Genomic DNA, 20,818 nt, shown 5'->3' on the forward strand with positions numbered 1-20,818 from the left:
ACTCTATGCGAGAAGACCGAACTACCAGCTATGGTATCAAGACCTCTCTCAATGATCTGTTCAGCTAACCTGGCATTGTATAAACTTTACTGCCTTGATACTGTGTTAAGGTGCTAGGTATAGCACCTGAACTGTGATTTTATACTGATTTCTCCTACTGCGTTGTATGATCCGCTCTAGCGTTGACTTTACTTTCAAAGAAAGAAATGGTAAAGCCGTTGGGGCCTCTGCTCAAGTTTGGCAATACAATCACGCTTAAAGTTGCCATGCTGAACTGGCGCCTTTAAGAGCCTTAGGTTTCGCGAAACTTGAGGTGGCTAATTGAAGGATGCTTGTGGGACTTCGCAAGGGCTACTGCGGTGTGGAGTTAAGTTGGAACTGGCCAGGTGCCCGTGCTCAATAACGGACTTGGCTTACGCGCTAACCAACCTAGGGTTGGCCCCGGGTGGCAGCGACGATCAAGCGAGCGGAACATTATGCTGCCGAGTCCCGCACAAATATCGCGAAAACTCCCAAGAAACTACCCCAATCACCCTACACGTCCAAGTCCAGCACCATGGATTCTGAAAAGAGCCACCGTCGTAAGATCTTCTCGAATCAAATTTATTTGCGATAGCGACCTAACCTCTGCAGTATACGTGAAAGGCCGCCACCTGGGGTACCAACGCGGCAAACGCAATACGAACCCCAATGTCAGCCTCCTTGCGCTGGAGGGTGTCAGCAGCACCGAGGCAGCACGGTATGCACATTCACTGAATGATGTGATGCATAGAAACTGACCAGTGCTAGTTACTACTTGGGCAAGAAGGTCGCGTTCGTGTATCGCGCAACCTCTTCAGTGCGCGGATCCAAGTGCCGCGTAATCTGGGGCAAGATCCGGCGGACACATGGTGAGCTAGGCGCCTAAGGTCTCTGCGTCATATCTGACATGAATCAGGAAATTCCGGCGCCGTACGAGCTTCCTTCAAACACAATCTTCCCCCGAAATCCTTTGGCGCATCGGTCCGTGTGATGCTGTATCCTAGCTCGACGTAAGCGTTATGGATGTGGCACACTGTCATCGTGGGATACCCAGCTCAAATATATTACGAAGGCATATTGCATTGGAGGAATGGGCGGCATTTTCATGAACAGGTCCGAGTCGTTAGTGTCTAGGCGCGGGGTGACGATTTCATGAACAGGTCCAGCACGTTAGTGTTTAGGTGCGGAAATGACGCATCTGCGTAGTGATATTTCAGAGCAGTCACAACGTAGCACGAAACTCCAATATCAAATGCTCAATTCATATTGCACACAACCTCTATTTTATTGATAAGAGGCTCACATTATAGGCAGACGGCAGCAATCGACCTTGGTCGCTGTAGATGCGCTGCTATCATGCAGGCCGCGCGGATTCAACGAAAGGTCTGGCGAGGTCAAGTGTGCTGTGAAACCCTTTAAATCATCTCACGGCATCTACGAGATCCAACAGAAGAGAGGTTAACACGAGGACGCTAATGGAGAAAAGTAACGTCATTTGGTGCCGGGTAGTGCCTGCTTTAGGTATAAACGGACACACAACCCTGGAGAGGTTACATCTCCTCGCTGTTTTGATTTTCTAACGTAGACTTACTATCTTATGTTTCAATCTCCCCAGCCATGCACGCAGCGCGTCGCGGCCGCCGCACATGTGTCGCTTCGAGCTCTTGAGTCTGTTCGTCTGATTTCCTTTTCGGCCCCGCCAATGTCAATCCTCATCAATCCTTTTTCTCGTACGAGTCGCGCAGGCGACGCCTGGTTTTGTGCCGGCCCAGCTTCTTCATATCCCAACGTTGATGACGATTCCCGTGTGGGCGAACAACGCGCATGCAACGGAAAATACATTCCAGGATGCCGGGTATTCCACGTACCGCGTGAAGATAGTTCAGAGGCTATTGAAATAGCAATTGATGATTGGAAAGATCCCGAACTCGGTACTGGCAAGAACCAAGTGATGGTATTCCAGTACAAAGAGAAGTTCATTGCGGTTGATCATGTAAGTGTGTTGTTCAAGTCCCGGTTACGATATCCCGTTCACTTTGCACGTACCCAGTACTGTGAGTACCTTTTTCATTACTACCAGTTCTAACGGCCAAGCAGGAGTGCCCACACTCATCCTATCCTCTGTCTAATGGCACACCTTTTGACATCGAGGATTTCGGCGTAGTGCTAAGCTCTGGAATTTCATGCCCAAAACATTCGTGGTCTTTCGACCTTCATACTGGAAGGGCGGATCGTGGCAGCTACAGGTTGCATGTTTGGGAAGTCCAGCGGAAACCCGGAGAAGCAGGAAGTGAGGAATTGATATGGGTCAGGAGAAAGCAGAAGATTGGATGATTTATGAAAGCCTCGATACCTCTTAATTACGAGCTCATTCCTGCTAACGACTGTGATCGCTTTCCCTAACTGCATTTCCTATTCTATAACTTGAATTTCAATGAAGGCGATTATCTGTAAATTCAAACGTATAGTCTTGTTACTTCCGAGGCTGAACAGAATCAGAACAGTGCCGCTAAGCAAGGCGCAGTCGTACACCATACACGGCTCAGTGGGGCTGCTAGGTCGCACTCAGGCATACCTTGTTACTGATATACACCCTAGCATGGCTGAATGAGTTGCACCCGTCCAGAGCAGTTTCAGCTTAACCCTAACGAGGCCTGATGGACTTCATAAGGTTCGATAAATATGGGTGGCAGAGGCCTAAACGAAATTAGCAGACGTTGTTCTGAGATGTCCGTCAACGACAACCGCATTGCAGGATCGGTACCTGATGACTTGGAAACATCAGTGTGTCTGCTACAACTACGTTGTCCCTCCTTCCGGCCGCAAATACAATCACTTCGGCGACATCATCTGGAGACAAAGGATCGCAGCCACTATCACTTATCAATTAAGTGTAATAATTCAATCTTTGAAGACTTACGCGTAGACTTTATTTGCTTGCTCTTGGTCGAAACGGTAGCGAATGTTGTTGAACTCCTACATGGACAACATCAGTAAGAGACTCGATATGAAATAGACGAAGGCATACTGTCAGCACTTGTCCTGGGTCCACAGACATGATCCGGATCCGCGTATTGATCAACTCCTTTCTGAGAGCATCCGTGAATGCGCGAACCGCCGCTTTACTTGAGCAGTATATCTACACTCAATCAACACATACTTAGTCGTAACGGGAATTGTCCAGTCACTCACCGACCCACCAGCATACGCCTCCCTCCCAGCGATACTCCCTAACATAATCACATCGCCTCGACCGCCATTTGGCCGCTTTTTGAAGACCTTGAGAACAGCTTGCGTCATGTTGATCGTCCCGGTGACATTCGTGGCCCAGACATCGCGGATCACGTCTTGTGGGATATCGGGTGCCTGTTCGAAACCAGACATGAAGCCCCTAAGGTGACTTATTTAGACTTGAGAGGGTAGGCAGGGAACCATAGAACACCCACGCATTGTTTACGAGTATATCGACATCCCTAAACTCTTCTGGCAGCCCTGCTATTAGAGCTTCAACCTCATCCGGGTTCGATACATCGAGCTGCTGAATACATACTCGTACGTCATTTCCAACTTCTTCTCGAATCTGGTAGGCGATATCGTGCAGCCGATCAACCCGCCGCGCTGTCAAGATAAGCTTTAGCGAAGAGGGGGATGTGCGAGCGAATTCGAAAGCGGTGCTGCGACCGATGCCGGAAGATGCACCTGTGATCAATACAATCTTCCCAGCGAGATTCTTAGCCATGGACGTAAGCGGCGGTAGCCTGCATTGCCCGGTGCTCATAATGGATCATTGCCAGGCGGTGGGAGACGTTGCAGTAATAGCTTGATGAAGGCACGAGGTGCTAAAAAGCGAATGGGGCTATTTATGCAAGTGCGGGAGTGGGAGCTAGACGGAGATCAAGAACCGAATGTCATGGATAGGGAGTGGGCCTTCTGTGCGCTTGAGGACTACCTAAGTATTGCCGTGCATATCCGATGCAGGTCGGAGGGCGCGGAAAGAACTCCGATGCATTTCACGACATCAGTCGAAAGGAGGGGAATGCGTTTGATAACTGAATTTGAAAATAATGTTATAAGATGCGAAGTAACCAACGATGGAAGCCAAAAGGCCTATATGGCCCATGGGTAACAGGAGTCTTGTTGGCCTATCCGAATGCACCATACCTTCATTATTGCCCGATTCCGCCCCTGATCCATCTGGCCAGAGTTGTACGTTCCTGCGATCTTTACGGATCTACGAAGCTCATGTTTCCGCCAATTCGTCCTTTCTAGAGAACCGCACATCGATCTTGAGCACCCACCCCAGCGCAGCTTCCAGCCTATTTAGTCTAGCAAGAAACACCATGAAGTCGGCATTGGTTCGAGTAGGAATGTCGAATACTAGCTTGTTGAGCTGTAGGGGTAGGTACTGCGTCTCCAACGCCACACAATGGCAGGTCGTCAACAAGCCTGCACCAATGGAGGAGACGTCGAATCGATTCTTGGTTGTGTCGTATGTGAGGGAGCCAGTAGGAGATGTAAGCGCATGGTCCCAAATCATCTGGCGAAGTTCGGCGGGGAGGTTGAGAAGCGAAGACTCTGTCATTTTGTAGTTTCGAACGTTCTCAGGAAGCGTCATGGGTCCCAAGATTTTGGGATGGGTTTTGCGAGGCTTCTTGTACGGTGTAAAGGGGGCCCGTTTCGGCTTAGAGGATTTACTGCGTAGCTTGTGTACCTTGAGTGGATTTGGTGATGGTGCATGCGTGAGTGATATTGAGGTATTGTTGCCTCGCATGGGTAGCGAGGTCATAATGGGCGGCCTCTTGGTAGCCTTCGAAGAATATGTGGGGCTAGGAAGTCGTGCTACACGAGCGCCTGCGTGATGATGGAGCTTCAGTGCGCTCTGAATGGGTTCTGCCTGCGGGAAGAATATATGTGGTGTTGGTAGAGATGTATGGTTTCTGAGATGTTGGTAAGTATTGGGCTGGCTGTTAGAGAGCCGCAGAAAAAGCTGTACAATCACCACGATTACGGGAAATCCTCATCTCTATTGTAGGGTATTGTGATTTAGCTTTGGGGTTTGCAGCTCGCTACCAGAAGGTGAAGGTCGCCCTGCTCAAGTTAGTCAGGGCCAGACAAGCGCCCGGCAACAATAGCACTTGCTTTTAGAACGCAGGCTTCGCCATTCGCCAGCCACAACTTGGAGAGCCATGGAAGCGTTTCCAGTGTCATGTTATTACAAGGTAACATTACTCATTTGATACGTGCTCTCTTCGAACTCAATCTTCTTGATGTGCTGTCCAGGCACCACGATGAGCCCGACATAGCGGCTGTTCCAAGGTACAGGTGTAGAGGGATTGCCCGACTCTTCAATAGCCTTCCGGATGGTCTCAATAGGCGGCGCACGATACTCGTGGGCCATAGCAAGAATTATATTGCGGTCCTAGAGTGTGTCAATCTACTGACTCGACAGCAAGCACTCCAGGGCAACATAGACCGCTGCGTGTGGAGCTTCTCACCTTGTCCGTACACTTCATCTGGCCACCAAAGACACGCCCATCAGTCGCATGGATGCGTAGATTCTTCCCAATAAACTGCGAGAGCCAGAAGGTAGCCTGTTCATGATCCATCTTCGTGTCAGTCTGCGTCCATGGGAAGAGCCAACTAAGGCGATTTGTTCTTTTGGAGCTTGCCATTAGCGCAGTGGCTGTGTACAACTTGAGGCTTGACCTGAGGCTTGATACCATCCCCGTCCCGTCCAGGTCGGAGTGCCCAGGTGGTGGAAGTCCGACGCTTGGCGCGTTTGACGCGTTTGTCTGGAATTTTTGAACCCTGGAGCTTTCAACATGAAGATACACCAAGTGATACTATACCTCACACAATGCATTCAATACGACAGAGCTGCCAATCGGCACTCCGGAGCTCAAGCTCTGTCTGTACATACGCCAACGGCTCGAGGCGTGCCTTCTCCCGCAGCTGCGCGCGGTCCCGAGGTATGCATACTCGATATCGCATCGGAATAGCTCTATTGACACTATCCAGGTGCCCTTCCCGTATTCCTCGAGCCGTCCTCCCCCGAACTCACCTCCCTCCTGTCCAATTTCAACTCGAAGGTGCTCCTGCCCTACCACCTCACAAAAGAGCAGCAGAAGCTCGTCTACAAAGCCGACAACAAGGCGAAACTGGAGGCCGAACCCGTAGAAATCACTCTCGGCGATGTAACTTTACCGCTTGAACACCTTGATCGCAACCACCTACCCAACCGCTGGAAACACCTCAAGGGAATCGTGCAGAAGAGCGAGACAAGAGAGGACTACGAAAATGTGGTCCGCATACTGGAAGGCTTCGAGAATGCGAAAATCCGCGTAAAACCCCAATGGCGCGAATTCATCGTCCGACACCTTAACCTCTCTGGAAATCAGCACCTTGTTCTCAAGGCGCTACAACGGGCCAAAGCCACAGGCCTGCGGCTCAGCGATCATGGTGTGCTAGTGCAGGTGATAAAGGGCGTGCACGATAAAGCCGCCCTGGCGGATTGGGAGCAAGAAGAGACCACCAAGGCGCTGCGGCTGGCGAAACAGCTTGTAGAGTTGATGGACGACGAGGAGCATTGTGGGGGACAAGGGAGGGGCGAGATGGTGAGCGAGAGGGATTGGAGGAGTAAGCCCAGCGTTATTGCGCTGCCGACCGAAATGGCTGCGCGCCTGGCCGAAAGACACGGTGGAGATGTCGAAGAAGTGAAGAAGTTGGCGAATCGGTTGGCGACTGCGTTGAAGCAGGATCAATTCACTGTAAGCCCTCCCATGCCTATCAGTCCGCTACTCTTTACTAACTATATGACGCAGGACGAGCTCGATTCCATAGCACAGCGCTCCTCGAAAACCTCCTCCGACTTCACTAATGGGGCCCGCCAACAAGACTTTGTAACAACACAATGCTACGATCTGCTCCAGCTCATCTTCATCTGGAATGCGCTGAAAACGTCTCGCAAGGTACTCGGCAATGAAATGCCTATGGCTCAAGAAACATTGGAGGTGGAGTCTAGCGTACAGCAAGTGTTGAAGGAGGGCGTGGAGGTGGTGAATAAGTTAAGGATGAGAGATGGGAAGACGATGGTCAACGGACAAGTCAGCTATGTCACAAATGCGCTGGAAAGGTGTCAGTAAGGGATCGTGGGTTGTGAGCCAAGATGGAAGATCAGTTGTACGATTGGCAGTGTTTACGTGAATACTTATATGTAAGCTGAACGTCTGCAGCGGTATAATACCAGGTAAAGACCTCCTCAGATGGTATACCGAAAATGAATTGGTGCTATGCTAAAGACCAACCACAACCATGAGACAGACCCGAAAGGTTCGAAAGCGACTACAAAGACGGGGGATGTGAGCGACGAACAGCAGACATAACCATCAACGAATCAACCCAAAGGAGATGGTAAATTCGAAAACAAACAATTCCACGCAGTCCAAACGAAAGACGAACTGCCAAATAACAAGAAGCCGAACTCGACATGGAAGGATTTGAAAGTAATGTACGAACGGTGGCCATGCTCTCTTGCCAATTCTCACCAGGACGTCGGACGGCCCAAAGAGTGCTTGGTTGTTAGCCTACACTGTCGCGGGTTGGAGAAGGAGTACCGACAGCTCCCCTAGGGTCCCATCTTCGCGAACGGAGTGCGGGAGTCTCCAGATTGTGATCTAGTAACCGAAAATCTCCGCCTCTGTTGCCGTAGTTGCCGCCGCGGCGAGAGAACCGAGTCGTGCCGCAGCTGGTTTGTCTTGACCTGTAGCTTCTCTTTTGCTTTCTGGAACGACGCCTTCACACGCTTCCACCAGCTGGGCTTCGCCGTCGCTCCGGACATGAACTGCTGTCTTTCAACCCGCGCGGCATCATCTTCGGCTCCAACAATGATGACCGCTCCGTCGCGGGCGATCTGCTCGAGGAAATCGCTCACATGTTCGGCGATCGTGTACTGCTGTATGTAGGGTTCTGCAGACCCGGGACCGTATAATTCCTCGTGACGCTCGCATGCGACCGCGAAGACATTTACTGTGGGCGAGGTGAAGAACTGATTCAGTGTCGCGAAGAAGTCGGCTAGATTCTCAGGTGTGTTCCAGAGATTGATGTGGCTTGTGCGATTTACGTGTGCTTGTGCTGCTTCAAGTGCTAGGGCACAGAAACACCTTCTTCCCCTGGGAGAATGCAATATGAAGGCGGCTACTAACGGAACGAAGGTTTTGAAGAGAACACCACGCGGGGGCATCGTGTACCCGATCGGATGGTCCCAGGAGTTCTCGAGCCATGCAGTGATGCTCCTTGAGGGGGCGGCCACTGCGGTTGAAACATAGGCTAATTGTGCAGCACGAGGGGTCGGAGCATGGGGTCTTTCGGGCAATGGTGACGATGATGGCAATGGGGTCGATGAGGGCAATGATGACGATGAGAGCAATGATGCCGATGACCCGGCTGGAGGTGGTGCGGGTGTGATCGCATCGGGGTCCACTGGCTGAGTGGGTGAAGTGACACTTTCTCGCAAACTCAAGGGCGGTGGTAATGAACCAGGCGGACTGGATGTTCGAGAGCCGTTGAGTGTAGACATAGCGACTGATATCAATACTGATGCGTCTGAAAAAATGGAATTGAAGTGACACTGGACGGAAGATGTCACAGAGCGAGTATTTATTGTTTGGTTCGCTGGCCTCCATCGTGCATGCCTTCATTATAGCTAGGTAGGTTCAAAAGGACGGCATTGTGATTGAGCTTGCCTCATTCATGATGAGGTGGCCAGAGCCTTTCCAAGCACGGAGAGAGCAATGCTGTGTGTGAGTCGTTGGCGAGAAGGAATTTTGCAGCTGAGACGAAGAGCTATGGAGGGTGATGCAGGTGCGATAGGATCACAGGTGAGGGGCGAATCCATCCTGAAGCATGCGGCGTGGTGAGATGGTAGCATGGTTGACATTAGAGAAGGTGAGAGGAGCATGATTGATATGGAAACACCGCTGTTGGTTTCGCCTCGCTTTGATACCTATGAAGGGCAGCTACACTCGAGACTCTGGTTCCCAAGAACAACTTGAGCCTCCCATAATATAAAATTCATGCTTTGTAGGCAATCAGTGGGAATTTTCGCTGCTTCAACGGTGTGGAGTGTCATCCAGACATGTAGATGAGGTATATGGCCTAGAACGGTTGCGACTCCCATCTGGAAAGGCCAAGCACGTCAGGCCGGAGGAATTGAGACTCGATATCCTTCCAACACAGCATCTTTAGCTAGTGATACCGTTCCTAAGGCCAAGCGAATGGGCAATAGTGCCGTGTAGGGTGCTAAGGTTCGTGGTGCAATAGAAGCATCGAAAGTCGTAAATGTGGAGTTCGTATGTGAGTCGATGACCATTCAATCGAAGCCTAGCCACAAACCATCATTGTCGTCATCCCCATCGTCGTTGCTATCGATCATGTTTTCGTCCACAAGTCCACTCTCAATCGCCTTAACCTCAAAGTCAGAGTGCGTCGCCCGCTCTTTCTTCTCCGTCGGCTGCGCTAATAAATACTCAATCCTGTAGATATTCTGATCTGCTAATCGCGCAAGCTCAGCCTGGATCCTCCTAACTGCCTTCTCTACACTCCTCAGCTCTGCCTCTAACCCACTCTTGTTGTCCTTCATCCATCGACCATGCTTGCTAAGCAACGATTCAATCCAGACCAAGTTGAATTCGAGATGGGGAGATTCATCGGCTTGCAAGGCAACGAAACGGAGGAGGCGGCCGAGATAGACAGAGGGAAGACCTTTGACAACGAGGGGGATGTCGGAGACGGGGGTGGCTTCGTAGACGCGACGGACTAAGTTTCGCTCGTTGAGGCGGAAGGCCATTACTAAAGCTTTCAGATAGTCTTTCTGTGCCAGAGTGGAAAGCGTAGTGCTGGGTGTGACACTGATGTCGAGGTCAAAGGGATCGAATTGGAATGTGGTATCAAGAGAATAGATGAGGAGGCCTTCTGTGGAAGCAGCGCAGAAAGCGCGACCGGTTGGCGAAAAGGCTACGGCGGGAACACGGACTTCTGGCCGTGTTCGTCTTGCACCGATTCCCTTTTGCGCTCCGGGAAGTGTGGTGTCGCGTCGGTCTTCTGGGTCTGATGCTTCGCCTTGATCATCGATGAGGCCTTGAGGCCCAGCAGCGGTGAGGAGTTTGCTATTTAGGAATTCTTGGGTTCCGTCGAGTGACAGATTGACGGAAACGGTAAACTTCTTCAGAAGTGTGCCCGCCTGCACATCGTAGAGACAAATGTACTTGCTGTTTCCGCCTGCTAGGACGCAGGTTCCGTCTGCGCTGTACTTTACGGTTGTGAACGCCTTGGTCCCTGCTACGTTGGCAGCTGTTCGGCGGTCCGACATTTTGCGACCACCTGAGACGTCTCGTCGCGCGTCGACGCCGTTCTCTTGCGCAGCGTCAGATACGGACCAAAACGTCAACTGGCCATCAAGGGTTGTCACGGCTATTTGCTTTGAATCAGGTCGGAAGGCAACGCAAAGAACATCGGCCATGAGCTGTAGCGGCTCACTAGTCTGTGTGCGAGCGAAGATATTCCAGACACGAACAGTCTTGTCCCAACTTCCGCTGACAAGGGTGCTTGCGTCTGGAGAGAATGCTAGTGATGACACCGGCCCTTCGTGACCCGACAGTCGATCGAGTAGCTGGCCAGTTTGAACGGACCAGATGTGAATGTCGAAAGAGTCGACGGAGCCTGCGCATACGACCTCGCCGCTTGGATCGACGGCCAAGGACGAGAAAGACAGCCTTGAAGGTGCTGTGAATGTGCGGAAGTTTCGATACCTGATTAGATCCCAAGCTCTTATTGAGCCGTCAAGACTGGCTGTGAACAAGACATTTCCCCTCTTCGCAAATTCGATAGCCGTAACTCCACTCATGTGCTCAGTGAATGTAACGACGCAGAAGCCAGTGTTCACATCCCAGACTTTGATCTTCCCATCATCTGCGGCTGTTATGATGCGTTGGCCTTCTGGCGAGTACACGATCGTATTCATGGAGTCGAAGTGTCCCTGCTGCTTCAGGACGTAAGATTCGGATTGCCACTCCCATACAAGCAGTTGTCCTAGCTTTGACGCACCGAAAGCGAGCCACTCCCCAGTTTTGTTAATAGCGACGTAGTCAATGTCGTTTTGCGATATGCTGAGACTTTGAACTTGAGCGAAATCCGGTAGCTCATGGATGAAGAAAAGACCATGGGAAAAACCGGTGACAAGTAGCTTCGACTCTGGGTGGAAACCAGCGCAGGTAACATGCGCATTGTTCTGCATGAAGAAGTGGCGCTCCGCGATACCCCACTGCAAATTCTCGTCGTCATTCTCATCTGCGTCTTCGGGCGCATTGTAGCGCAGCATGTACTTCCACACAAAGAGGGCCCCGTCTTTGCTCACTGTGTATATTGTTTCCTGGTCTTTTGAAAACCACGCGCCCACAATAGCCTGCCTATGTCCGCTCAAAGTGGTCTGCGCATGGCCTTCCTCTTGGTCTATACTCCAGACCCGTGCGGTCAAATCTTTAGATGCGCTCAGGAAGAATCGAGAATCGCTCGACCACTCTATGCTTTGCACCGCGTCATAGTGTCCTGTGTATATCCGATGTCGCACGAAGGGCGCAAATTCGAGATGTCCTTCTGCGACGTCAGGTGTAGACGGTGTGTGCCAGACTTCAATTTGTCGTCCTATGCCGACCGCGAAATGCCGCCCAGATGGCGCAAAGGCGAGAGCCGTCACCTCTCCACGGAGGGAGAAATGGTAGAGCACAATTCGGCGGGGCACGTTTGTGAGGATTGCACGGCCATCTTCATCTACTGACAGCAGGAGATTTCCGCGGGGGTTTAATGCGAGCCGGGCGATGTTTCTTCGATGTGCGAATGGTAGGGTGTACGACTTGGAACTTGTCAAGCAGTTAGCGCTTGTCGCATAATATACATGCTATCTTGACATACTTTACCAGGTCAAAGACTGTGACGCGGTTACCAACTGGTGAAAGCAGACAGGTTCCGTCGGGAGTGAATAGCAGGTTGCCTCTACTGTAGACGGTGCCCAGCAGATTGGAGAACTGCGCGCGCTGTTAGCCGGATAATAGAGTGACGTGTCGTGCGCAATCATTTCTCACCTGGAAATCCGTCTTCATCTTGCAGTTTGGAAGCTCGAGACAAATGGCATCGTAGCGCGGCCTCTAGCATCTCCAACTTTTTTTCGAGGTTCGGAACTTTCAATTGGCGCTAGTGAGGACGTGCATTAGCGCGACTTCCCCGATTCAGGGTCAGTGCTTGCCGAATGGGCAGGGTGCAGAAAGGGGAGCCAAATTGTCCACCTGCAACAACACGACACTTCGCCCTCATCTCCCCATACACCACCAGCAGTACTCGCAGTTGACTGACAGCTGGACCGCCCCCGCATCTCCGAACACATCATCTGTCAGTCACCCACCGTTTCCAGGAAGACGCGTCGAACCTACTGTAGCTAACAACCACGTAGACCCCCATAGACAGCCCGCAGCTGCACCCCAACACCACACAATGGCCGAGTCAGCGTCCCCAATTGGCATTGCCAATGTATGTAACAGCCGCTCATTCTGAAAGTTCTGCGTCCATGATGCTAACCTGCTGTGTAGTTGCCCAACCAGAGGTATGCCCCTTGGAGCCAACACACGTTGGTGGAGCGGAGTCTAACGTAGGACAGGCACAAGATTGTCGCGAAGCGCGGTGCTGCCTTCACGATTATGGTACTATCCCCATCAGCTCCGTTTCTGGATTACACGTACTAATTAGTATAGGTTGCTGGCGAGTCTGGCCTCGGAAAGACGACTTTCATCAACACGCTCTTCTCCACTACCATTAAGAACTATGCCGACCACAAGCGACGACACCACAAGCAGATGGACAAGACAGTCGAGATCGAAATCACAAAGGCTGAGCTCGAGGAGAAGTTCTTCAAGGGTACACACCTCCCATGGCCCTAAGCTGTCTCAGTAACTAATGCCCGCCAGTACGCCTCACCGTCATCGACACTCCTGGCTTCGGCGACTACGTCAACAACCGCGACTCGTGGCAGCCCATTATCGAGTTTCTCGACGACCAGCACGAGTCGTACATGTTGCAGGAGCAGCAGCCGCGCCGCACCGATAAGATCGATCTTCGTGTCCACGCCTGCCTGTACTTCATCCGACCTACCGGCCATACCCTTAAGCCGCTCGACATTGAGGTCATGAAGAAGCTGTGCACCCGCGTCAACTTGATCCCCGTCGTCGCCAAGGCCGATACGCTGAGCCCCCAAGATCTTGCCAAGTTCAAGCTGAGGGTACGTTCATATTCTCAAGTTAACATGCCAAATGCTGACTATTTCCAGGTACGCCAGGTCATTGACGCCCAGGGCATCAAGATTTACACGCCCCCACTCGAAGACGACGATGCAGCCGCTATGCAGCACGCCCATGGCCTCATCGACGCTATGCCCTTCTCTGTCATTGGCTCCGAGAAGGACGTTCAGACCAATGACGGCCGCACTGTCAAGGGCCGCCAATACGCTTGGGGTGTTGCGGAGGTCGAGAACGAGGAGCACTGCGACTTCAAGAAGCTGCGTGCCATTCTCATCCGCACCCACATGCTGGATCTGATCCACACGACCGAGGAAAATCACTACGAGGCCTACCGCGCACAGCAGATGGAGACTCGCAAATTTGGCGAGGCACGTCCCAGGAAGCTGGACAACCCCAAGTTCAAGGAGGAGGAGGAGGCGCTGCGCAAGCGCTTTACCGAGCAGGTCAAGGTGGAGGAGCAGAGGTTTAGGCAGTGGGAGCAGAAGCTTATTGCTGAACGTGATAGGCTTAACAAGGACCTCGAAGGTAGCCATGCTGAGATCAAGAGGCTTGAGACCGAGGTCGATTCGCTCCAGGGCAGCATCAACCGCTCGCATGGCCGCCGCTAAGCACTACACCGAGCGTAAATCGTGTGATGCGTATGGTTACGGTCCGCTAGTAGCGAGGAGTTAACATTCTTCCTTCAAAGATTCCCCTTCTTTTCAACTTTCCGTATGTTTGTAATGCCGCTTCGCGAGGTCTGTGGTTGTGGGTACTGTGAGCTTGGGTTGGACAGGATACTATAGCTTATAGTTCTGTTACTTGGTAGATTAATCTAGTTTGATCGCGGCTGGTCGCAAAGTCTTCGTCTAGCACAACGTTATGCTATGCCGTGATCCCCCAGAAGCATCAAGCTCTGCGCCAAATATAACACCTGAACTCCAAAAACATGCAAACTGGGAAAGATATTAGCAAGGCCCCATGCTAGACCTTCAGCCCCCCAAACACGCGGTCTAACTCTTCACCCTGCTGATCCTCCTTCCTCTCCACCGGTGGTCTTGTATCCATCAGGTCTGGCTGTGATTGCGCTGCAGCTCCCGCCTCCTCCGTATTATCCGGCCGTATAATGTGAACATCATTGTCCAACCACCCAGGTGCAAGCCGCCTCTTTTCCGCCAAATCCTCAGCGCGTCTCCTATCCTGCCAATCCTTCAACTCCTTACGCGCATCATTCTCCAGCTTCTGCAGGTGTTGTTGTAACGCTACGCAGGAGGAGAGTATCTGGTCAGGCGTCGCGGATGTGCCGGTCGAGGAGACGACGTACGCTGGCTGAGAGGGTGGTGGTGGCTGTTGAGCGGCAGAAGAGTCGTTGCGGTTTTGGTCTGAAGTCGAGGGTTGTTGGACGTGTTGGGCGGAGAGGATGGAAGGTGGGAGGGTCGAGGGGAGGGACTTGTACGAGTAGGGGAGTGGGACGGAGGTTGGGAGGGAAAGGAATGGGGAGAGGGTTAGGGGAACTTGGGCGAGGAGAGGGTGCGGGTCTGTTGAATGGTTGTTAGCTGAAGGTTGCTTGAGCGGTGCGATGCGACACGATGCTACGCTCGAGCTCCTATCCACGACTCGAAAGACATGAAGCTCATGCTAGAGAGTCTATGAATTGTACAGAAAACTCATTGGAACACGTAGCTCTTGCGAACCCAAGTCTGGCTCCTCGGATGCTCACGCGCAGTGCGGGGGGTAGTTCGTAGTTGGCAGGGATGAGGCTGGTAATCTGGGGAACTCACGTTCGTCGTGCATATTGCTTTACAGGTCTTTGAGTCGCCGATCTTGGAAATTGGTTTCGGTTTTCTTAAAGCGCTGGGACCGGGCGTAGTACCGTTGTTGCAAAGGTCCGAATATGGAGGAGAGTGATGATGCAGGTCCCAACGCCGGCGCATTGGTGCAGGGTGCCGTTGCGGGGTGCATACACACTCTGAACTTAAATCGACATGTGAATCTAGATCGTTCTTGAACAAACTTATTCATCCATAATATGTATAATTGAAGATTATTTCTTGGTACAAGCTATTTGCTATTGCCACGGGAGCAACGATGGGGACGGGACGCCTAGCTACACACTGCCTGCACTGCATCATTCGGAGTTTTGATATTATCCCCCAACGAGAGAAGGCCATGCCCGACGAAGCCACCCAGCCCTTACTTGAGCTTCGCAGAGCATGTGAAAGGCCGTGGCCCAGGGATTGTGTACGATGTAGGCTTTGGCCAGTACATCTGGAACTTGATGCCAGGGTCGGTTCCCTTGCTATATGTGGGTGTTCCAAGTCAGTGTCTGTCCATATGCAATTGGTACGTAGGGTTTCATACTATGCTCCTGGGAAGCTGACTGTAGCTGGACTCGCGTTACCTCCACCAGTGACATTAATCTGGGCACATTCCATGTAGAGCTGCGCACCCGGGTAATTGCCAGCTCCGTGAAGAGCGATGATCTCGGCTCGCAGCAGATATCTAGAACGAATATCAGGCAACCTGCGTCGATAGTGTTATGAAGTCATCCTAAACTCACTGTCCGCTAGGAATGCAGGACGGAAGAACAAAGTCTACCAGGCCTTTTTTGTTGTACAGTCGTGTGACTGCCCATTCACCGTTGGCGTCCATGCCATCCTCGTAGATCTTGAACCATTTGAGACCAGCCACTGCGGTAGTCAGGGCATTGTCAACCTTGGCCAGATACACCATGACCGGACCCAAGTGACCGGGGTCAATAGGGTCCGCCTTATCAGTCTCTGGCTTCGAATCAAGTGTGTGGTGCCACTCGGCAGTGAGCTTATCCCCAGCTTTCACCTAACGACAAGTAAGCCTCATCCGTGTGGCGCTTTTTAGAATGAGTTAGTAATTGCGGAGCTGGCATACGTTGATAATGTCTTTAGGAAGAGGCGTCCTCAGCGGATTTGGGCTAAATGCACGTCAATCTGGCAGTGTTTACAAGGGCCAAGGCCGTGCTCACCCTCCGTTGCAGATTACATCGTTGGACGTGACGTCGGTAATTGGTCTGCTCGACGTACCACTATCAGTCCAGATGCAAAGGGATGTTGGTATCGTACTTAGAAATGCGGAGTGCATACCCGTCGTATGTCTATGCTAGATGTAAGCGAATGGATCCATGGACGTGTCGGAGTTGTGCTCAAAGTCTGTACGTACTGGGACCCGTATTCCCTTGGTCTGTCCCTGTGCCACACCATTGACATGTAGTTGCGTGAAGATGGTGTGCGCTGAAGCACTGGCCAGTAGCGAGCATGTAACGATGGTAAGTTTCATGGTGGAGGCAGCGGGTTGCAAGTGCACTGTGACTGTTGACCTGATGGCGAATGTCCCTATATGAAGCCCATTCTGGTACTTGAACTTCACATTGTCCAAATAGGGAACGGAGCAGTTGCAACATCCGAGATGATTTCAGGGCACTTGTGATGCATGCGACTGGGCGCCAGAGCCGCCTGACCAGATGTTGATTGCTCTATCAATATAAGTATGCTTGCACTGGTCAAGCACGTGCCAAGGTAGAACTAGTTTGGCCGGCGAAACCGCAGATCGAACTGGTCGGCCATGGACTAGGAAAAGGAAGAGCCGTGAAGGCAAACAGCCTAAGGGTTGCGCACGGACAAAGAAATGCCGGTGGTTGGACGGAACTTCTTTGCATTGATTGCAGGATAGAGAGAGGACCGAGGCCAGGAGGCCTTGAAAGCATACAAGGCCTCAATATAATAGATTGGCAGTCGTTGGTACGTCGAGTGTTTCAATCGTCGAAACGTACTTTTCGCAGAACGGCACCCTTCATTTGAGGCGCGGAGATGGATCCGAGGGCGTGTAAGGGTTGTGCAAGATCGAGACACGCGGTCCTGAGATATTCTAGAAGCATGTCGGGGTGCAGGTGGTGTGTTTGGGATCTCGTCTGAAAGGCGGCGTGTGGAGATTCGGCCGTCCATTCCCGTCTGAGGCGGCTGCAAGGGCTAAGCGATAGGCTGAAGGCAGAGAACGGCCTGTACCCCATCCTTCATCAATCTACTTCAATCAAGAAACCATGTCATCAGTGTTTCTGCAGATTAACCACTAGCCACAAAGCTCAGCCAGAGTGGTTCGTTTTGCAGCACCCAATAGCGAGTTTGCTTATGCTCATCAGACCCTTCGGCTTGGTCCATCCTTGTAAAGCAAGGATGCATATTCCGTACCTGGTACCGCCGACAGATGGAAATGCTCCATGGGTCTCATGGTGAAGTTTCCAACGAAGTCTAGGGCCATCTGGAGGCCTATATAACGCGCCTGCTACGCTGGCACGGATCCAGAGGTCGTGGACGTTGTTTGCTTCGCTGGTCCTAGGTCCATTTGTCTCGTTCTCGACTTGCTGGTAAGTTGTCTTCAAGATGAAGTCATCGTCTGTTATCAAGGCGGCTTCGCTGCTGTCCTCTCTTTGTAAGTCTTCTCATCAATTTGGAGCTGATGGACCTCTAATAAGTCTAGTCTCTCCCATCGCTCTTGCGCAAAACAAATTCACCCATGCTGGAACCGGCATTGAGTTCTTGTACGATATTCACTCCATCTTGAGTAATGTGATCTAACTGTTTAGGCGACAAGTAGTCAGCGAAGACCAGACAGCTGGTGGCTATGAGTGGGGCTATGCACTCCCTGGACAGCCCACTGGAAGCAACGACGAGTACATCGGATATATTGTAAATATGATCAATGGTGTAGATTCATAGAGAAGTATGCTGACTCTTTGCAGAAAGGTTCGCTGGAAGCAGGCAGGCAGGGATGGTCCGGCGTCAGCCACGGAGGTGGCATGCCTAACTCTCTCCTCCTCGTGACATGGCCAGAGGCTGATGCTGTCAAGACGAAATTTGTCTACGCTGGGTAAGCCCGCTGGCTCTGCTATGGGGACTAAGCCACTAACTCAGATTCAGTGGCTACACCGCTCCAGAAGACTATACTGGGAATGCCACCCTGAGCCAAATCTCACACTCTATTAACGACACCCACTTCGAGCTCGTGTATCGATGCCAGTGGTGTTGGATATGGAACCACAAGGGTGCAGAAGGCTCTCAAGTCCCAACTTCCGAAGTGCAGGTCATCGGCTGGGCCCAGCATAACAAGATCTTTTCAGGTACCTGGGTATTCCACAACAAGGGTCAATCTCAATTTGGTGCGCCAGTAGCAGATGCACGGAACGCAAAGTACTCCGACTGGGTTAAACTAGTACCAGGCGGGCCCCCTACCACTCCTACTGCTACGCCATCCGGCGGCGTTACTCCTACACCCACGCCAACTGGTCCCGTAGCTTGCGCTGGCAAGCCCGCACCTACTGGATCATACGACTACATTGTTGTTGGCGGAGGCGCAGGTGGCATCCCTGTAGCCGACAAGCTCTCTGAGTCTGGCAAGAGTGTGCTCCTCCTCGAGAAGGGCCCTCCATCATTGGCTAGATTTGGCGGAACTATGGGCCCGGCTTGGGTCACCAGCAACAACTTGACTCGCTTTGACGTTCCAGGTCTTTGCAACGAGATTTGGGTCAACTCTGCCGGGGTTGCTTGCACTGACATCGACCAAATGGCTGGATGTGTTCTTGGTGGAGGCGCTGCCGTCAATGCTGCACTTTGGTGGAAACCTGTCGACGTTGACTTTGACTACAACTTCCCCAGCGGTTGGAAGTCATCCGATGTCAAGGGTGCAATTGATCGCGTCTTTAAACGCATCCCCGGCACGGACACCCCTTCGATGGATGGCAAGCGCTACAAGCAAGAAGGCTTTGACGTTCTGTCCGGCGCGCTTGGTGCAGACGGCTGGAAGTCGGTAGTAGCAAACAACCAACAGAACGAGAAGAACCGAACGTACTCCCACTCTCCATTCATGTACGATAACGGTCAGAGGCAGGGCCCCCTAGGCACCTATATGGTCTCTGCTCTCGGAAGGAAAAACTTCGCACTCTGGACGAACACTATGGCCCGACGTGTTGTCCGCACAGGGGGGAAGGCTACTGGCGTTGAGCTTGAAAGTGGTGTAGAAGGCACCGGATACTGTGGTACAGTGAACCTGAACCCTGGCGGCCGTGTTATCCTGTCTGGAGGTGCCTTTGGATCATCTAAAGTGCTCTTCCGCAGTGGCATCGGACCAAAGGACCAGCTCACAATCGTCAAAAACAGCGCTCAGGATGGCCCAAGCTTCATCAATGAGTCTGACTGGATCAACCTTCCTGTCGGTCAGAACCTGAATGATCACGTCAACACCGATCTCGTCATCAAGCACCCCAACATCTCCTTCTACGACTTCTACGAGGCCTGGGATACTCCCAACGAGGCCGACAAGCAGGCATATCTCAGCAAGCGCTCTGGTATCCTAGCCCAATCCGCTCCAAACATTGGCCCTCTCGCCTGGGAGGTCATCAAGGGCTCAGACGGCATCGATCGATCGCTTCAATGGACTGCTCGCGTTGAAGGCCCAGGTGCTAACGACACTCACCATCTCACAATCAGCCAGTACCTCGGTCACGGATCCACTTCGAGAGGTGCTCTTTCTATCAACGGTGCTCTCGGCATCTACGTCAGCAAAGCGCCTTACCTCCAGAACCAAGCAGATACTGATGTAGTTATTGCTGGCATCAAGAGCATGATGAAGGCTATACAAAAGAACCCGGCCATCCAGTTTCAAGTCCCGCCCGCCAACACTACCGTGGAGCAGTACGTCGCCAGTGTAAGTAAACTCCAAGCTACTCCAGATGAATGTGTACTGACAAAAGCCTAGCTTCCAAAGACCCCAGCCGCACGTCGTGCCAATCACTGGATCGGCACAGCGAAGATTGGAACCGATAGCGGTCTTAACGGTGGATCTGCGGTCGTCGACCTGAACACGAAAGTATATGGCACAGACAACATCCACGTTGTCGATGCCTCCATCTTCCCTGGGTAAGACTTCACTATCCCATTCTTTGTCAACTCCACTGATGTGATTCAGCCATATCTTCACCAACCCAACATCCTACATTGTCGTTCTGGCCGAACACGCCGCAGCCAAGATCCTCGCTCTCGGCGGCTCGGGCAGTGGAGGAGGAACCAAATCGTCGTCGGCTACGAGCAAGCCAACACCTTCGAAGGTAACTAAAAGCTCGGTGAAGCCATCACCAACTCCCGTGAAACCTTCCTCTGTTAAATCATCTGCTCGACCAACGCCCGTCAAGTCGTCAGTCAAGCCTGCCCCTCCTAAACCGACCAAGACTTAGGTCTTATGAGCAACGATCGTTTCAGAAAATGTACTAGGCAGGCGGTTTGGGGCTGGGGATGTTGTAAAAAAGGATACACCCACCAAGAGGTTTCTTCTGTATATACTTTACTTAGTGCATATCTTATCACTCGTTCACTATACAACTTCCATATAACAATCGTGAAGTAACTAAATATTACGCCTGGAAGAAGTCCAATAGCCACACCTGGGCAGGCACG

At 51.9% G+C, this 20,818-nt stretch overlaps 12 protein-coding genes across 12 annotated transcripts; 5 read left to right on the forward strand and 7 right to left on the reverse strand.

Moving 5' to 3' along the window:
* Window positions 1-556: 556 nt before the first annotated feature.
* On the forward strand, window positions 557-1,035 carry K460DRAFT_352819 (60S ribosomal protein L33; the record flags this gene model as incomplete). The annotated part of the gene is made up of 4 exons (XM_040931678.1): window positions 557-581; window positions 634-739; window positions 790-890; window positions 938-1,035. 4 exons carry the CDS (start codon window positions 557-559, stop codon window positions 1,033-1,035), a joined length of 330 nt encoding a protein of 109 aa, XP_040790294.1.
* Window positions 1,036-1,723: 688 nt separating this feature from the next.
* On the forward strand, window positions 1,724-2,355 carry K460DRAFT_374734 (uncharacterized protein; the record flags this gene model as incomplete). The annotated part of the gene is made up of 2 exons (XM_040934695.1): window positions 1,724-2,014; window positions 2,119-2,355. 2 exons carry the CDS (start codon window positions 1,724-1,726, stop codon window positions 2,353-2,355), a joined length of 528 nt encoding a protein of 175 aa, XP_040790295.1.
* On the reverse strand, window positions 2,333-3,873 carry K460DRAFT_363773 (NAD(P)-binding protein). The gene is made up of 6 exons (XM_040932883.1): window positions 3,468-3,873; window positions 3,214-3,412; window positions 3,050-3,160; window positions 2,942-2,997; window positions 2,786-2,894; window positions 2,333-2,718 (listed from the first exon to the last, which is right to left on the reverse strand). The coding sequence occupies exons 1-6, from the start codon at window positions 3,758-3,760 to the stop codon at window positions 2,686-2,688; spliced, it is 801 nt and encodes a 266-aa protein (XP_040790296.1). The 5' UTR covers window positions 3,761-3,873; the 3' UTR covers window positions 2,333-2,685.
* Window positions 3,874-4,261: 388 nt separating this feature from the next.
* K460DRAFT_333042 (uncharacterized protein) lies at window positions 4,262-4,792 on the reverse strand (the record flags this gene model as incomplete). Its single annotated transcript, XM_040930864.1, has 1 exon — window positions 4,262-4,792. The coding sequence occupies one exon, from the start codon at window positions 4,790-4,792 to the stop codon at window positions 4,262-4,264; it is 531 nt and encodes a 176-aa protein (XP_040790297.1).
* A 441-nt stretch (window positions 4,793-5,233) lies between these two features.
* Window positions 5,234-5,693, reverse strand: K460DRAFT_374736 (uncharacterized protein; the record flags this gene model as incomplete). Its single annotated transcript, XM_040934696.1, has 2 exons — window positions 5,234-5,440; window positions 5,517-5,693. 2 exons carry the CDS (start codon window positions 5,691-5,693, stop codon window positions 5,234-5,236), a joined length of 384 nt encoding a protein of 127 aa, XP_040790298.1.
* Window positions 5,694-6,104: 411 nt separating this feature from the next.
* Window positions 6,105-7,163, forward strand: K460DRAFT_280823 (uncharacterized protein; the record flags this gene model as incomplete). Its single annotated transcript, XM_040928435.1, has 2 exons — window positions 6,105-6,788; window positions 6,843-7,163. Coding segments are annotated over 2 exons (1,005 nt in total), but the record flags the coding sequence as incomplete, so codon positions are not given.
* Window positions 7,164-7,645: 482 nt separating this feature from the next.
* Window positions 7,646-8,933, reverse strand: K460DRAFT_393007 (uncharacterized protein; the record flags this gene model as incomplete). The annotated part of the gene is made up of 1 exon (XM_040935920.1): window positions 7,646-8,933. Exon 1 carries the CDS (start codon window positions 8,594-8,596, stop codon window positions 7,646-7,648), a length of 951 nt encoding a protein of 316 aa, XP_040790300.1. The 5' UTR covers window positions 8,597-8,933.
* Window positions 8,934-9,388: 455 nt separating this feature from the next.
* On the reverse strand, window positions 9,389-12,173 carry K460DRAFT_403065 (WD40 repeat-like protein; the record flags this gene model as incomplete). The annotated part of the gene is made up of 3 exons (XM_040936582.1): window positions 9,389-11,933; window positions 11,986-12,098; window positions 12,156-12,173. The coding sequence occupies 3 exons, from the start codon at window positions 12,171-12,173 to the stop codon at window positions 9,389-9,391; spliced, it is 2,676 nt and encodes an 891-aa protein (XP_040790301.1).
* Window positions 12,174-12,382: 209 nt separating this feature from the next.
* Window positions 12,383-14,462, forward strand: K460DRAFT_363778 (Septin). Its single transcript, XM_040932884.1, has 7 exons — window positions 12,383-12,459; window positions 12,521-12,597; window positions 12,657-12,670; window positions 12,725-12,767; window positions 12,819-12,981; window positions 13,032-13,342; window positions 13,391-14,462. Exons 2-7 carry the CDS (start codon window positions 12,562-12,564, stop codon window positions 13,967-13,969), a joined length of 1,146 nt encoding a protein of 381 aa, XP_040790302.1. The 5' UTR covers window positions 12,383-12,459; window positions 12,521-12,561; the 3' UTR covers window positions 13,970-14,462.
* On the reverse strand, window positions 14,325-15,322 carry K460DRAFT_333055 (uncharacterized protein; the record flags this gene model as incomplete). Its single annotated transcript, XM_040930865.1, has 3 exons — window positions 15,122-15,322; window positions 14,745-14,878; window positions 14,325-14,669 (listed from the first exon to the last, which is right to left on the reverse strand). The coding sequence occupies exons 1-3, from the start codon at window positions 15,132-15,134 to the stop codon at window positions 14,325-14,327; spliced, it is 492 nt and encodes a 163-aa protein (XP_040790303.1). The 5' UTR covers window positions 15,135-15,322.
* A 211-nt stretch (window positions 15,323-15,533) lies between these two features.
* Window positions 15,534-16,652, reverse strand: K460DRAFT_276019 (lytic polysaccharide monooxygenase; the record flags this gene model as incomplete). Its single annotated transcript, XM_040928084.1, has 6 exons — window positions 15,534-15,639; window positions 15,702-15,842; window positions 15,901-16,178; window positions 16,248-16,290; window positions 16,460-16,470; window positions 16,536-16,652. 6 exons carry the CDS (start codon window positions 16,650-16,652, stop codon window positions 15,534-15,536), a joined length of 696 nt encoding a protein of 231 aa, XP_040790304.1.
* Window positions 16,653-17,403: 751 nt separating this feature from the next.
* Window positions 17,404-20,733, forward strand: K460DRAFT_307263 (uncharacterized protein). Its single transcript, XM_040930062.1, has 7 exons — window positions 17,404-17,801; window positions 17,850-17,910; window positions 17,956-18,058; window positions 18,112-18,239; window positions 18,290-20,072; window positions 20,124-20,284; window positions 20,334-20,733. The coding sequence occupies exons 1-7, from the start codon at window positions 17,753-17,755 to the stop codon at window positions 20,596-20,598; spliced, it is 2,550 nt and encodes an 849-aa protein (XP_040790305.1). The 5' UTR covers window positions 17,404-17,752; the 3' UTR covers window positions 20,599-20,733.
* The last annotated feature ends 85 nt before the right edge of the window (window positions 20,734-20,818 follow it).

This window comes from Cucurbitaria berberidis (genome assembly GCF_010015615.1).
Source record: "Cucurbitaria berberidis CBS 394.84 unplaced genomic scaffold K460scaffold_2, whole genome shotgun sequence".
NCBI lineage: Eukaryota > Fungi > Ascomycota > Dothideomycetes > Pleosporales > Cucurbitariaceae > Cucurbitaria > Cucurbitaria berberidis.

Excerpts from the sequence above, each read along its gene's own strand:
- K460DRAFT_363773 (XM_040932883.1), bottom strand. The coding sequence starts at position 3,760 with ATGGCTAAGAATCTCGCTGGGAAGATTGTATTGATCACAGGTGCATCT. Across the intron at positions 3,413-3,467 it reads GATATACTCGTAAACAATGC|GGGCTTCATGTCTGGTTTCG; the intron begins GTGGGTGTTCTA and ends AAGTCACCTTAG. Across the intron at positions 3,161-3,213 it reads AGGCGTATGCTGGTGGGTCG|ATATACTGCTCAAGTAAAGC; the intron begins GTGAGTGACTGG and ends GATTGAGTGTAG.
- K460DRAFT_363778 (XM_040932884.1), top strand. The coding sequence starts at position 12,562 with ATGGCCGAGTCAGCGTCCCCAATTGGCATTGCCAAT. Across the intron at positions 12,982-13,031 it reads CGAGGAGAAGTTCTTCAAGG|TACGCCTCACCGTCATCGAC; the intron begins GTACACACCTCC and ends AATGCCCGCCAG. Across the intron at positions 13,343-13,390 it reads TTGCCAAGTTCAAGCTGAGG|GTACGCCAGGTCATTGACGC; the intron begins GTACGTTCATAT and ends GACTATTTCCAG.
- K460DRAFT_307263 (XM_040930062.1), top strand. The coding sequence starts at position 17,753 with ATGAAGTCATCGTCTGTTATCAAGGCGGCTTCGCTGCTGTCCTCTCTT. Across the intron at positions 17,802-17,849 it reads TTCGCTGCTGTCCTCTCTTT|TCTCTCCCATCGCTCTTGCG; the intron begins GTAAGTCTTCTC and ends TAATAAGTCTAG. Across the intron at positions 17,911-17,955 it reads GGAACCGGCATTGAGTTCTT|GCGACAAGTAGTCAGCGAAG; the intron begins GTACGATATTCA and ends CTAACTGTTTAG.